We start from the raw sequence: 14,509 nt of genomic DNA, 5'->3' as shown, positions 1-14,509 counted from the left end.
CAGCAATCAGCGGATGCAAAGCACAGTTATAGACCTCATGTTTATAACCCCACGTTTACCATAATCCCAGATATATGAATGTCTAAATGTCTGACCAAACAATTAAATGTTAATCATGCTAGAAAACATGCTTTGGTCATCTGAACCACTTATTTAGACTTATTTCATTTAATGAGTAGATTATGCACATTTTAATAAAGCCAAATCAGTTTTTTTGTAAGTAAATACGTTCATTGACTTAAGACATTACACATAAAACACTCTTTTTCGTCACCTGCGGTCATATTTATGTAATATTTTAAAAAATGTTACTGAACGAATCAATGAACGAATCTGAATGAATCATTTTGGTGAACGAACTGAAAATGAACGACTCTCTTAAAAGAATCAATATTTCCACCACTAGGGTGAATAAATGATGACAGAAATTACGTTTTTGGCTGAACTATCCCTGGAAGGTGTGCAACGTTCTCATTCTGCAAACTGTTGTACATTTAAATATTAGGGCCTTTCCTGATTTTATTTATTTGTTTTATATTATAAGAAAGTTATTTCAATTCTGTTTCTCACCTATAGTAGAGGAGACAGAGCCTGCCCAGAGTATGAATGCTTTAAAGTTAGAGGTCAGTTTGCATTGCTTCCAAACACTTGCACATTATATTGTGATGTTTTCATTGTCCATTACTTCCAAACGGCATGGCATTAGACTAATTGTGTGGTTTCTCTTCAAGCAAAAGGGACACCAATTTTTTGGTCTTTAATCTGTCTGATGATACTGAGTTTGTCCATATGACGTTAGAATGCTATGTTTTAACGTGCATTGAATGTTGACGTCAGTTATCTGAGGCCGTATACGATCTTTGACTGGTAAGGAGTCAAATAGCGCTTTTACAATAATACGATAATCTTATATTATCATAACCTTTTATATATCAAAAGCTCAAGGGAAAGTTGATTTCTCAATTCATCACCCCTTTTTCACCCCTTTAACCTTATCAAGGTATCTATTTGTCATGCACTGCATCCACCACTAATCTATATAAATATTATTTTCAAATGAATTTGTATATTATTGCCCTTGGTTCAGTAAGGAACTCCAGAGTAGCAGTGGTGAGGACAGATTTTTAAGTATCAACGCCACATAAAAGGTTAGTTCACCCAAAAATGAAATTTATGTCATTAATGGCTCACCCTAATGTCGTTCCACACCCTTAAGACCTCCGTTCATCTTCGAAGTTTGTTTTCAAACCTCAAATAAAGATTCAAACTGTCATGAATCAGCGTATTGATTCATGATTTGGATCGCGTGTCAAACTGCTGAAATCATGTGACATTGGCGATCCGATAAATAAATCAATTCATGACCATTTGAATCTTTATTTGAGGTTTGAAAACAAACGCGGAAGAGAAGACAATGCTGAATAAAGTTGTCGGTTTTGCTATTTTTGGACCAAAATGTATTTTCGATGCTTCAAGAGATTCTAACTAACTAACTGATGTCACATATGGACTACTTTGATGATTTTTTTATTAGCTTTCTGGACATGGACAGTATAGTGTGCCTACACTTAGATATGCTGTTGGACTAAATATAAAATATCTTAAACTGTGTTCTGAAGATGAACGGAGGTCTTACGGGTGTGGAACAACATTAGGGTGAGTCATTAATTACATAAATTTTATTTTTGGGTGAAATAACCCTTTAAAAAGATGAAGTCTAATCCTATTTACATGAAATGAGCCTGCTCCTTTTCATTTTTGTTGTGTGATTTTGTTATTGAGAGGAATAGGTGCAGCACATATTCACCTAAACTCCGCTCTCAGCAGCGTGGGCAGCAGTATATTGTTGGTCATGTATAATAAGATTTTGATCATATAGCCCCCCAATAATAATGTTAAATTATTGTGATTTGAATATTAACCAAAACATTTTAGATTTTTGCAACAATTTATTTATTTATTTATTTATTTATTTATTTATTTATCTAAATGTATTCTTTAAATGTTTGTATGTTGCTGTTAGTGGCACAGAGATTGAACTTTTAACACTTATTTGATGTTTGGTTCTAAACACAAATTGTGATGAACAGAGGGTCAATATTTGGTGTCCTCATCTTGCAGAATGCCACAGACTGCAATAACAACCAAGAGATGAAAGAAACAAACAATCTGAATGCTATTACAGTAATAAACACAAGAGCAGCAAGCCTTGTAAAGGGCACGTGCAGTAATGGTAGGTAAAACTCAACATCAACATAAGATCTGAGATTAATTTGCCTGAAATATTTGCTTATTAATATAGTGTAAAAATGTCATATGTATAAAAATGTCATATGTAATGTTGTGTTTCATGCCCAAGGGTGTGAAGTGACTGCAAATGTGACTGCAAATGTGACTGCAAATGTGACTGGAAAAGCGACTGCAAAAGCGACTGCAAAAGAGTCTTCTACTTTGAGAACTTTAAATGTCAATGTGAGTATTCTCAATCTTTGACATGGATAGATAAGAGAGCAAAGTAAATGTTTGTGATTTATTTAATTTACTATTATCTTTCTCTTTGATGCATTATTCACATGTATTACATTTTCTACCAAACTTCTCTCTTTGTCTTGTTTGCTTCTCAGTATTGTTGGTACTACTTTAGCGAATATAACACCTGCATGCGAAGTATCTGTTGGTTCCCTCACATACCGAGAGATGGAGACGAAAAGGTGTGTATTTTAATGTCATGCGGATTGTGTTTTTTGACAAGTTCCCCCTTCTAAAGAAATTTGGAATATTTGAGTATCTCATGAGATTCTGTTTATGGTTTGCACTGTTTTGTTTCAGTTCTGTATGGATACAGTGAAGAAGTTTTGTCATGTTGGTAAACATGCTTTAGTTCTACGAGCAGGTAACAGAACTTAACTGATTAAAGGAATAGAGGGTATGCATTGATGTCATTTTGCCACTGGTATATGCCCCCTCAGCCGGACTGAGTGGCAAAACATCCAGCAAGTCTTTAGGGTTTTAATAACTAAATTAAAGGCAGTTGTACTCCACATTGATCGTTCCAACTAGGCCTGGCGCGATTGGTCGGTATAATCGACTGTGTCGACGCTGAAAATTAGTCAACGTCAATATTTTTAGTTGACTGGTTAAGTTGGGTATGATATGAAATGTTATTATTGCTGGTACTTTAAAGGGTTAGTTCACCCAAAAATGATTTTCATTAATGACTCACCCTAATGTCGTTCCACACCCGTAAGACCTCTGTTCGTCTTTGGAACACAGTTTGAGATATTTTATATTCAGTCCGAGAACTTTCTGTCCCTCCATTGAAAACGTATGTATGGTATACTTTCCCTTTTCAGATGGACCAAAAAGGTAATAAAAACATAAACAAAGTAGTCTAAATGTGACATCTGTGGGTTAGTTAGAATCTCTTGAAGCATCGAAATACATTTTGGTCCCAAAATAACATAAACTACGACTTTATTCAGCATTGTCTTCTCTTCAGTGTTTGTTTTCAATCTGTGTTTGCGACTGGTTTTACGGGTGTGGAATGGCATTAGGGTGAGTCATGTAAGGGATAATCCACGGCTAGCCAAGCATTAAAGGATTTTAATGCACGACATAGAGGCGAAGAACCGTATTGCATTGAAATTAGGGCTGCAGCTATCGATTCTTTTTGTAATCGATTAATCTAGCACTTAATAGATCGATTAATCGATTAATCAGATAATACTAACTTTTATTTATTTAAGAGCAATACTAAATATATAAGAGAAAATATGACGGGTATCTTTAACATCTAATTTGTTTTCTTTTTTGAAAAATTTAGTTTGATTGCTGAAATTGCATACATTAATAATTAACGCATACAATTACCATATTATATTGTATAAAAATCTATTTAAAATTACTTTAAAAAGGTAAACATAGTTCAATCTAAAACTAAACCTACAATCAATAAACCAAAATAATAGTATCCTAATATGAATAACAATAATGCCTAAACATTGTATTTATGTTGTGCAACTTTCATGTTTCAGCTCAGGCATGACATAAGCCTTTACTGTCTTCTGAAAGCTTTGTGGCTTTTGTAAGAAGCAAAAAATATCGGACAGGGTAACTTGAAATAAGAACAAGAGATGCACGGATCAGTTCTAATGTCACCGAATACGCTGTTAAAAACAAACCATCCACCCGCACCCGATCGCCACACCTTCAAATCCTCAGTGTTAAAGAGCATATTGCAGGTAAAAGTTTTTTTTACATATAACCTTGTATGAAAATGCCATATTAAAAGGTAATGCAGGATTTAAAATGTTTTTAAAAGACACAAGAGCACAAATTTAGTAGATAAATTGGCCGTTTTGTTGGCTTTTATTGTCTTTTTATTTACTCCCTGTCACGAGGGAGTTGTCTGCCAAGCTCTGCATTGCTTCAGTGCAGAATAGGTTGGTATTCAGTAGGAATCGGTGTATTTTCGGTAGTTTTTCTATTTCAGTTTATCATTGTCATGGAAAATGATTGTGTCCAGCCTGTCAGGACATCGAGTCCACAGGTTTCCTAAAAAAAAAAATGTCAGAAAAGCTGCATGGTGGCGTTTTGTGCAGGTGAAGAGACGGGACTTCACTTCTGTGTGTTTGTGTGTGTGTGTGTTTGTGTGTGTGTGGGTCACTTTACACCACGGCTTATCAACGATATGATAGAGAACATTGCAATACTCATGTAGTTAAAGGATAATGTTATTGTTTTTACATTAATCAATTTCAACATTGATGAATACAAAGTATGTAGGCTACATAAACACAAATGCATAGTCTCACACTTTTAAAAAACAAGTCTGGAATTATGTCCTGATAATGTTATTTATGCCATGTATGTACATTCAAGTTCTCTCAAATACATACTCAAAACGGCATGCATCACATTATCCATGGTGAATCGGCGCAGAAAAACAAAACAAAACACGTGTTATGGGTTTATTTTGAGAGAATGAGCGAATAAAGGATCACATGAAACATAGAATAACAATAACGTTATACTGTCTGTGGTTTGGCCGCGGCGGGAGGTGTGACGGTCGGTCACGGATCTGTCAGAGACACAGCTTGAAGAAACCGTGTGAACTTTGTACCGTAACTGAGGCAGGCGCTGGCTGTCCACATACACACGAGCTTTCACGTTAAACAGAGACTGGAGACTCAAAACAGGCTCAATTTTGCTATTGTTGCAAATAGTGTTCACTTTTTCTTGTTGTTTAATTAATGTTAATTACACAGACGTCAGCAGGATTAGGCTGCCGTCACTTTAAGCGTATCAAATATACGGCTCCAATGTTTTCTTTCTCAACCTTTCGCTTAAGACAAAACCTACTGTGTTTACAAGGATGTTTTGACTATTTTGTGTATTTTCTGTTCAAGTGCAAGATGATGCAAAAGACTACTTAATTCAGTATTTGTGGACTGTACGAGAGCTAACTGTACGTGCACAAAACACATTAAAATGAACACAAGATTTCAATGCATTCAAGCTGAACACCAATGCTGCTATGCTTTTTGCCACTCAGTGGGTGTTTATTGCCTGCTGTGATGTCATGTGCATACCCTCTATACTTTTTTTTTTTTGGTGTCAAACAGATAAATAATCCCAGGTTGACTAAATGGCTTTCTGTCTGTCTTTTCTGTGTAGTGGAAGTGTTTATGGGATATTACAATAAATGTTCTCCCAGCACAAATTTCAACCAGGAGACTGTCAATTCTCTGCTTTCATCTCTCCTTAATATGTGTTTGCTGAGAGAATTTGAGGCAGTCGTTTACTTGCTTCTCAGACACAAAAGGCTGGTGAGTGTTTTTATTTTATTTATATTTTTTATTTATTTTTTGTGGTAAGTTGCTTTTGAAGAATACGTTTTTTTTGTGTATTCTCAACTAGAAAGCGTGTTTTACCGCTGTAGGTACATTGAAGAATTAATTTAAACTGAACATTAAATGGATTCAGAATATTAGAATATTCAAATATTTGTTCGATTGGGTTGGTATTAAATTTTCAGTTTTGGGTTTCGAATATTCATATTTTTTTTCGTGCACACCCGGTATCCCCCTCGAAATGGTTTTTATTCCCGCTTGCATATATTGACATTAGGGTGAGTCATTAATGATATCAATTTAATTTTTGGGTGAAGTTTTCTGGATCATAAAAACGATAGTTACATTAAAACAAAGGAACAATTTAATAAAAAGTGATCAACAATTTCTTAATTCATGGAAATTCTACAACGGGTCTCAAACTCAATTTACCTGTGGGCCAGTGGAAGTAGACTGGGTCTACCACAAATTCCACAAAGTATTCCACAAAAAAAGCACAAAAAATACTGATCCAGTCAATAAGTGCCAACACTGTAATATTTCACTGTAACATTAAGTATGTCATAAGGCGACGCGTCGCGCTTCTCACATGACACACAGCAGCCACAATAGCACTGTATGACAGCTCAGCTGTATCTTTTTTGTTTAGGTTTTTTCTTTTTTTATTCAAAATATTAACAAACTTGTTACATATGTTATGAACTATCTGATATTCTGATTTTGAAATATGTGTAAGTGCATGTGTTTTGTCATTTAAAAACCTTATAATGATCATGTTAGTTGATCTATAATTCCTGATGAGCACTGCCATGTTAGTTTGCGCCTCGCAATTTACATCAGGTTAATTCATCCACGTCTCACGAAATACAAGAAAATAAGTGACCCATGAACTCTGAAAAGAATAGGGCAAACTATATAGTAACTTATATAATGTGTATCTGATATGAATAAAACAGGCAAATTCTAACTGTCTGAAAGAATTGTCATTGCCGCTATAGACATCAGTGTGTGTTTTTTGGCTGCTACTTGTGTGCATTTAAATGTCTGAAAAAAAACACAAAAAAACCATGATGAACACTGAATCGTTGTGATATCTGATGAGCGCTGATTGCGTCTGGCTCAGCGCCAGCAAAAGCGTGAAAGCGCGTTTGAACTTGAGTGGGCGGCACCCAAATGAGGAACAGAAATCTGATTTGTAATCTGATTCGGTCCGGTACATACATGGCACCGGGTTTCGGTACCCAACCCTGTTATAATGTCATATTTTTTTTGTTATTATTATTATTACAAGTAATTGAACTCATTTATCTTAATTTACAAGGAAAATTTCACAATTCCAGACTTAATGAGCAATGTTGCAAACTGTCCCTTTGCGCTAGCTGGTGGTTATTTTCACTGAAAACAAATGTCACACAAAACCTGGTTGTATTTTACACTGGCCTTGCAGCATTGGTAATATGCATTTTAGTTGATTACCTACTGTATACATAATGCATAAGTATATGCTTTGTTTTTCGTGTCTTATATATTTTCCTTTGTCAGCCTCCACCTGAGATTATATTGGCTGTTTTTAAACTTGTGAGGGAAAGAGGTCTGAACAACACTGTGCCTGAGCTCATTCTCCTCACCTCAAAGGTAATGCTCACATTCAAAGCATTAGATCAGGGGTGCCCAATCCTGTTCTTGGAGATCTACCTACCTGCAGAGTTCAGGTCGAGCTCTAAATTAGTCGAATTTATCAAGTGTTGCTGATGATCTGGTTCAGTTGTGTCTGATTAGGGTTGGAGCTTAAGTTTACAGGAAGGTAGATCTGCAATAACAGGATTAGGCACCTCTGCACCTCTGCATTAGGGCATTATATAATATTATGGATATAAGTGATGATGTGTATGCATGCTGCAATTTCAGATAAGCTATGATGCTACATTTAATGTGTGTTTGTGTTTAGATTGTTGAGGCAGGATGTGTATTCACTGTGGATCAATGTGAGGTCATGCAGAGTCATCTCCAAATGATGCAGGTTCCTAGACAGCAGATGGACATTTTTCTTGCTGTTAAATGCAGGTACTCTCCCTCCCACAGTAGAACAGTTAATAGTTTTATCATGTAACATTACCGAAAAACCATCATATAATGTCACAGAAACACACCTTGTTTGTTTGTAGAGCTCTGGCGACTAACCCTCATACCTCTGAGCTGTCAGATCTGGCCCAGGCTGTTGTTAGAGTTGAGGTAAAGGCACACCCTTTCCACTGTACTTATTTACACTTTTTTTTACGCAGTTGTTTTTTACTTTTTTCTATTCTTTGGTTATGTCTTTATGATGCCATGTCATTCATTATTATCATCATTTGTAGAGAGGTTTACATATGTTTGTGTCTAGATGCTGAAGCATCAGAATGACTGGGCTGGACTGGCACTAGTATTCTGTGGTGTTTGTGTGGGTTCACACAGTCCCACGGAGCTTCTCAGGTTTTGCTGCTGTGTTACAATGGCGCTGCTGAAAGAGCCCAAAGACAAACTCGCCCTACCATATGAGCTGTTTGCTGAATCAGGTACACGCATGCCTAATTGAATTTATTTAAAAAGTTTAGTTTTACATACACTTGAAAATGTGGGTTTTAGTAAGAGAGGCATATCAAGGCTGCATTTATTTGGTCGACAGTAAACCCAGTAATATTGTGAAATATATAACGATTTAAAATAACAATTTTTAATTTAAAATAATTATATTTTAATATATTTAAAAAGGTTGAACTTTCAACCGCCATTACATTACGTCTTCATTAATCCTCACGTGATCCTTCACAAATAATTTTAAAAGTCTGATAAGCTGCTCAAAAACATAGATTTGCTGCTTAATATTTTTGTGGAAACTGATGCACTTTTTCCCCCTCAAGGTTCTTTGATAAAAAAAAAAAATCCGAAGTACAGCAATTTAAAATGCAACAGGCACAATTTATGCCCACTTGCAGGTTCATAACTGTTTACGGAGATTAGAATGTTTAGAGCATTTCATGGTCAATAATTATTTTTCTTATAATTTTCATTGTTGCAGCACCTGTTTTCATCTTCTGTCTGAACTAGGACTGTTGCTAACAATTATTTTAGTAATTGGTCAATTATTTTGATTATTGAGTAATCAGATTTTGTGGTAATAAAAGCAGACCTAAGTGAAAAATAGCCTTTAAAATGGCTTAAAATACATACACCGATCAGGCATAACACTATGACAGTTGAAGTGAATAACACTGAATATCTCTTCATCACGGCACCTGTTTGTGGGTGGGATATATTACGCAGCAAGTGATCATTTTGGCTGCGTCTTAAAACCTAGGCAGCTGAGTCGTTCCCTCAATGCCTTATCAGACAATGACTTGTAAGGCAGTGTTTTGTGCATGAAAGGCACCTCATGAAATACACTTCTAAGGCAGTGTAACAGATTAATTATCTACAGCAAAATAGTGTGTTTTGGTGAGAACTAAACAAATTTACAAATTACATTTGTAGTTTCTCGCTAGAAACTACATCAGAAATTTTACATCAAAAAACAAACGTTCACACACAAACTGACCAGCAAACGCAACTTTCCGACGATATCTTAATTTCCCATCTTTATGTGATAGCTCAACTGTCACAGAATGGAAAGCACAGGATTGTGGGATATCAAATGCATACAAAGGATACATAGTGCCTTCAAATATCAATCAGATGAAGGTGTCTCAGGTGACAGAAAGTGAAGTAAACATTAGATTTGGACGTGGCTTGATGCCTTCCTGCCTTGTAATGTGTCTTCCGAAGACCGCATTTTCCAGGTTTCGGACGCAGCCTTTGTCCTACTAGTTGTCCTACTGAATTTGAGGGCCAGTCAACGGCATCAATGCCTTCATCTTGTGAACTGCCTACACACTCTAGCCACATGAGGCTGGGCATTATTATGCACCAGGAGGAACACAGGGCCCACTGCACCACGATTTGGTCTGACAATGGCTCTGAATATTTCATCCCGGCACCTAACAGGAGTAAGGGAACCATTAGCTAGCGTGAGGATATTTCTCTCCAGACCATAAATTAACCACCGCCAACCTGGTCATGTTTGAATAATGTTGCATGCAGCATAACGTTCCCCATGGCATCTCCATACTCTTTCACATCTGTCATGCTCAGTGTGAACTAGCTCTCATCTGTGAAGAGAACAGGGATATAGGCATCCTCCAGTTTTAGGAGATTGTGGATCATGCCGGATGAAGATCACCAGTGCAGCGTCAGTTGTGACTGTACAGTCCAATTCGGGTGTGGCAGTCTGCTGCAAAACCTGCAGATGGAAATTGTGGGTTGTTCTAATCTAATATCACCATCATTGCGTTAACATGAAGAAACAGAAAAAACTGAGACTAAATACAGAAGAACTGTAGCAATGTCTCCATATATTGTTAGTATTGTTTTTACATCAAAAAAATTTCATAGTTTCGAAATAAAAAGGCATTTTTTTTCTATACTTATATAAACCCTCTGGCTTGAATGCTCCGTTTTAAGGGGCATGTCTGCTGTGAGATATTAGTGAAAACACCCACTGTTGTGATTGTCTGACATCTTTGCATTTGAAATGAGATTGTGGCGTAGGGAGGTGGTTTAGTGAGCACGAGCAGCAGCTGCAACACTGCCAGTCCAGAGAAAGACGTAGTGAGAGCTGGGGAAAAATTGCTATAATAAAGTGTTATTGTACAGAGTTGTTGAGAGCGGAAGTTTATTTTGTTTGTATCTGAGAGCTTTGCAGCGTTATTTCTCATATTAGATTTCTCATATTTCTCACATTTCGAAAACATGTCCTGACTTCAGATACAAAGGTCTTCAGCATGTTAGCATATTTCCAAACATTCGTTTTGTCATTAATTGCAATAATTCAGTGAAAGGTTTGTACACAGCTGTTGCTCAACACAAGGTGGGTGTGTATCCTGTATGCTCAACACAGATATCTAATCTCACCATCATTGCGTCTACATGAAGAAACAGAAAAAACTGAGACTAAATTCAGAAGCACTGCGGCAATGTATCCATTGTGTGTGACCCTAAAAGGTCCCATGGCATGGATTTTTTTTAAATGTTATAATGTTTCCTGAGCTGTACATATACTGTTAGTATTGTTTTTACAGTATAACAGATTTGTTTCATGCTACTAACAGAAACGATGTGAAGTTGATCGTTTTAGTCATTAGCTTGATTTACTGATGCATCAAGACGGCCAGCGGCAGGACTGACAGTATTAAATGATTTAGAAAGAGAGTCTCTGTGAACTTGAATGATTAGCTATACAGCTATACATTTGTGGTGGTGCTGTTGAATCCATATGGTAAAGCCTGTGCTGACATTGCGACTGATAAACTGAATCCATTCTCTACTAATTCTCTGGGCGGGCAAAGCAGAGGAAGGGGAGGAAACCTTTCCTGGTATGACGTCATAACAGGAGAATATAAGATCAGCTCGTCTGGGCTGTCATTTTCTCAAAGGCAGAGAAATACAGCCAGAACCGTTTACACCGATCAAAATTTCTAGCCACTTGGGGACAATATTCAGATTAGGGAACTTATATTAATGTTGAAAAACCTCATAAAAAGAAAATTTCATGCCATGGGACCTTTAACATCTAGGGGTCTATGGCATTTTTGGGGCCCTTTAGAAGTTTTGCTCTGACATTTGTGCTTTTTTCAGTTGCTTTTTAAACATGTTAATGGTAAAAGTTTCATTACACCATATTCATCGCAAACTGGGCTATGCAAGCAACATCTATGTGCATGTTTGTAAATTTGAGAGAATATATATATATATATATATATATATATATATATATATATATATATATATATATATATATATATATATATATATATATATATATGTATATGTATATGTATATATATATATATATATATATATATATATATATGTTCATGAAATAAGGCCAAAAAACGCACAGTGATGTAAAAATATTTGTGCCTACTAGGGCTGGGTGATATGACGATATTATCATATATCGACGATGTCTCGCAAATATGTCGATATCGATAACAGTCGGTGTTTTTGATGCATAACTACAGTAGCCTATATGTGTTAAAGCAAAACATTGAATTATGGATAAGACGTTGGTTGTGTTTTCATTATACACGCGCAAAGAGAAGCACATTGGCTTGGCTAAATGTTTTAAAACGCTCTAAAAATATTATTTCCTATTAGGCTAAATTATAAATATAATAGCCTATTAATAATACAAACATTAATCAAACATGGAAACCTGGAAAACATTTAAAATAGCCTACTTACGCTAAAAATAAAACGAGAGAGAAACCTTTGGGGGAAAAAAAAGCTCAACGAAAAAAGAAGAAGCTCAACCTTAAACGGTTGAAAATGTCTATAAAAGCTAACCATAGGCCTGTATTTTAAATACTATAAATAAAGGTGTTAGAATAAAATTATTATAATATAAAAAATGAAAGAAAAATATATTAAAGTGAAGTAAAAATGCGCGTTAAACTCACAGCTTGTGCAGTGACGGAGCGCAGTATTCTGAACAGAAAAGCATGAGCTGCTAGCGTCAACACTGCACTTTGCTTAATTAAATATTTTCTTTTCGAATGGTTTCGTTTAAAAGTGGACATTTTAAGCTTTCTATGCGCATATTTCTCATGTCTGTGAGGCAAGCAAGGGGGTAATCTAGCGCTCGGAAAGCGTTCCACCCCTAGGGGCTGCCATTGCTAACCAAGCCATCACCTGCTGTTAGCATCCCATTGACTCCCATTCATTTTTGAGTCACTTTGACAGTGAATAACTTTACATCTGAGACGTTTAAAGACTCCATTTGTCCATTGTTTATTTCTAAAGAAACACGACAATGTATAAAAGGCTCCATTACCTTGTATCTTACACTATCGCCCCACAGAAGCTGTTTTTGTAAAAATAGGCTAATGATTGCGTCATAACCAACGCGACCCTGTCGCACAGTTGAGAAATTACCGTATAGACCTGAGGAGACGCTCGCAGGCAATCTTTTACTGTCTATGAGACAGTCGGGGGGACGTGGAGACATGTCCTGGAGACTAGTCTGATAAAGTCAAGGGGGAAGAATGGGGAGAAGCCCATAGTGAGCCAAAAGCAATGGGAGAAAATATTTAAACAACGTGATTCAGCTTTCGCTTTCCACATCTACTAGAAGACTCACAGCTGTCAGACAGGAGGCTCACGTCACAACTACGTCGTCAAGCTCAGTCTGAGCCTGCGCAGTTCGCTCAGCCATCAGGAAGTGAGTGCCCCTAGGTTGACTTCATTCTTTCGCCGTTGACGTCAATGGGAACGCTCCGTCCATTTCTTTTACTGTCTATGGAGGCAAGTAGCCTGCTGCGTTTCGGTTTATTTATGAGACGCGCTCCAGTTCATTAGAAATTAAAGCGATCACTCCGGCGACTTCGACACGTCTTCCATTTGCATATTATTTATTAAACCCAGGCAATTGGCCAAAGAAACCTTTATTAAAATGAAGATACAATTTAAACAAAACGAAAGAATACTTTCTACAAAACAAAACTTAATATTAAACTAAATATAACCACCAAAAGCATTTCTGACTCACTCGCATCTTTGCACTTATCATAATCAGATGAAATGTAAAAATACTATTATAATAGGCCTATTCAAACATAATATGCAAAAAGAAAGAAGATAAACATTGTTTAATGGCTACAACAAAGTGAGCTACAGATAAATGTCTGAGCTGGATTTAATTATTTAACAGGTGAGCGGTTCACGAGCGCGCGCCTGCGGATTATTGAGCTGAGATATACAATGACGATTGTTTCAAAGCAGCTTCACAGTGTTAAACAGGACAATATTGCAGCAAAATTTGATTTCCAGTCGTTCTGGGAAAACAGTGATGTTATCAGCTTATTTCGTTAATTTTAGTTTTAACATGAGTCACACCGGTCCGCTTCGCTCATTACAGGCTCGTTCTCATAATTACAGTTAATGTGCCGGGCCGGGCAAGGCTCGGACACAACGAGCACAAGCTCCGGTCGGGTCGGGTTTGATTTTTTGAGCACGATCTAAGCTCTAATTGACATTTAAGGTGTCATTGCTGCTCGACCACATATCCGTCGTCTTTGAGAAGCAGCTGCAGAGCGGAAACGAGGCCGCTACTGCTGGGTAGTGTACGTGAATATGGCTGCGGAGGGTTCACTTTCTTTCTTTTTTTTTCTTCTTCTTTTTTTTTGCACAGCCTGCAAATAGCCTCTGTTGGATCCACTGGTTCACCATTTGCATTTGGTTTAAATCCATAATACTGCCAAATTACTGATGTACATCTTTTCTTGGATATTAAGTTGTCCTCCATTTTATGCCTGGAAAATTTTGTGGTGCGCAGGGGAGTGGGCGGGATCAGTGCGGAGTAGATGATATTATCGGATATCGCAATATTTTTGAAGGCGATTATCGCCCCCCCAAAAATTAACATATCGCCCAGCCCTAGTGCCTACTCATTCCAATTTATTAAATTGAAATTGACACTTTTTGTTAACAGCTGCATTATGAATGAGCCTTTGAGTTAGGTATGTGAGTGGGAACTATAAAAAAGAATGAGTAAAAAAATGAATAAAATAAATGTTTTGTTGTAG

The 14,509-nt window shown here is 36.7% G+C and overlaps 2 protein-coding genes across 4 annotated transcripts in view; one reads left to right on the top strand and one right to left on the bottom strand.

The window, feature by feature from the left end:
* The window catches only part of si:ch1073-376c22.1 (uncharacterized protein LOC100000126 homolog), a 59,189-nt gene that overhangs the window by 24,799 nt on the left and 19,881 nt on the right, over positions 1-14,509 (bottom strand). The window lies entirely within an intron of this gene.
* topaz1 (testis and ovary specific TOPAZ 1) overlaps positions 1-14,509 on the top strand; it is a 38,663-nt gene that overhangs the window by 10,339 nt on the left and 13,815 nt on the right. For all 3 annotated transcript variants that reach the window (XM_067426092.1, XM_067426091.1, XM_067426090.1), the window contains exons 4-13: positions 577-623; positions 2,122-2,233; positions 2,360-2,472; positions 2,625-2,711; positions 2,830-2,893; positions 5,677-5,828; positions 7,395-7,487; positions 7,801-7,916; positions 8,018-8,084; positions 8,236-8,407. In XM_067426092.1, the coding sequence (XP_067282193.1) occupies positions 577-623; positions 2,122-2,233; positions 2,360-2,472; positions 2,625-2,711; positions 2,830-2,893; positions 5,677-5,828; positions 7,395-7,487; positions 7,801-7,916; positions 8,018-8,084; positions 8,236-8,407 (1,023 nt within the window). The remainder of the gene's footprint in view (positions 1-576; positions 624-2,121; positions 2,234-2,359; positions 2,473-2,624; positions 2,712-2,829; positions 2,894-5,676; positions 5,829-7,394; positions 7,488-7,800; positions 7,917-8,017; positions 8,085-8,235; positions 8,408-14,509) is intronic.

The sequence above is a fragment of the Pseudorasbora parva genome, chromosome 19, assembly GCF_024679245.1.
Source record: "Pseudorasbora parva isolate DD20220531a chromosome 19, ASM2467924v1, whole genome shotgun sequence".
Classification (NCBI taxonomy): Eukaryota; Metazoa; Chordata; class Actinopteri; order Cypriniformes; family Gobionidae; genus Pseudorasbora; species Pseudorasbora parva.
The sequence above is the reverse complement of the archived record's forward strand: the minus strand, read 5'-3'. Positions and strand labels throughout refer to the sequence as shown.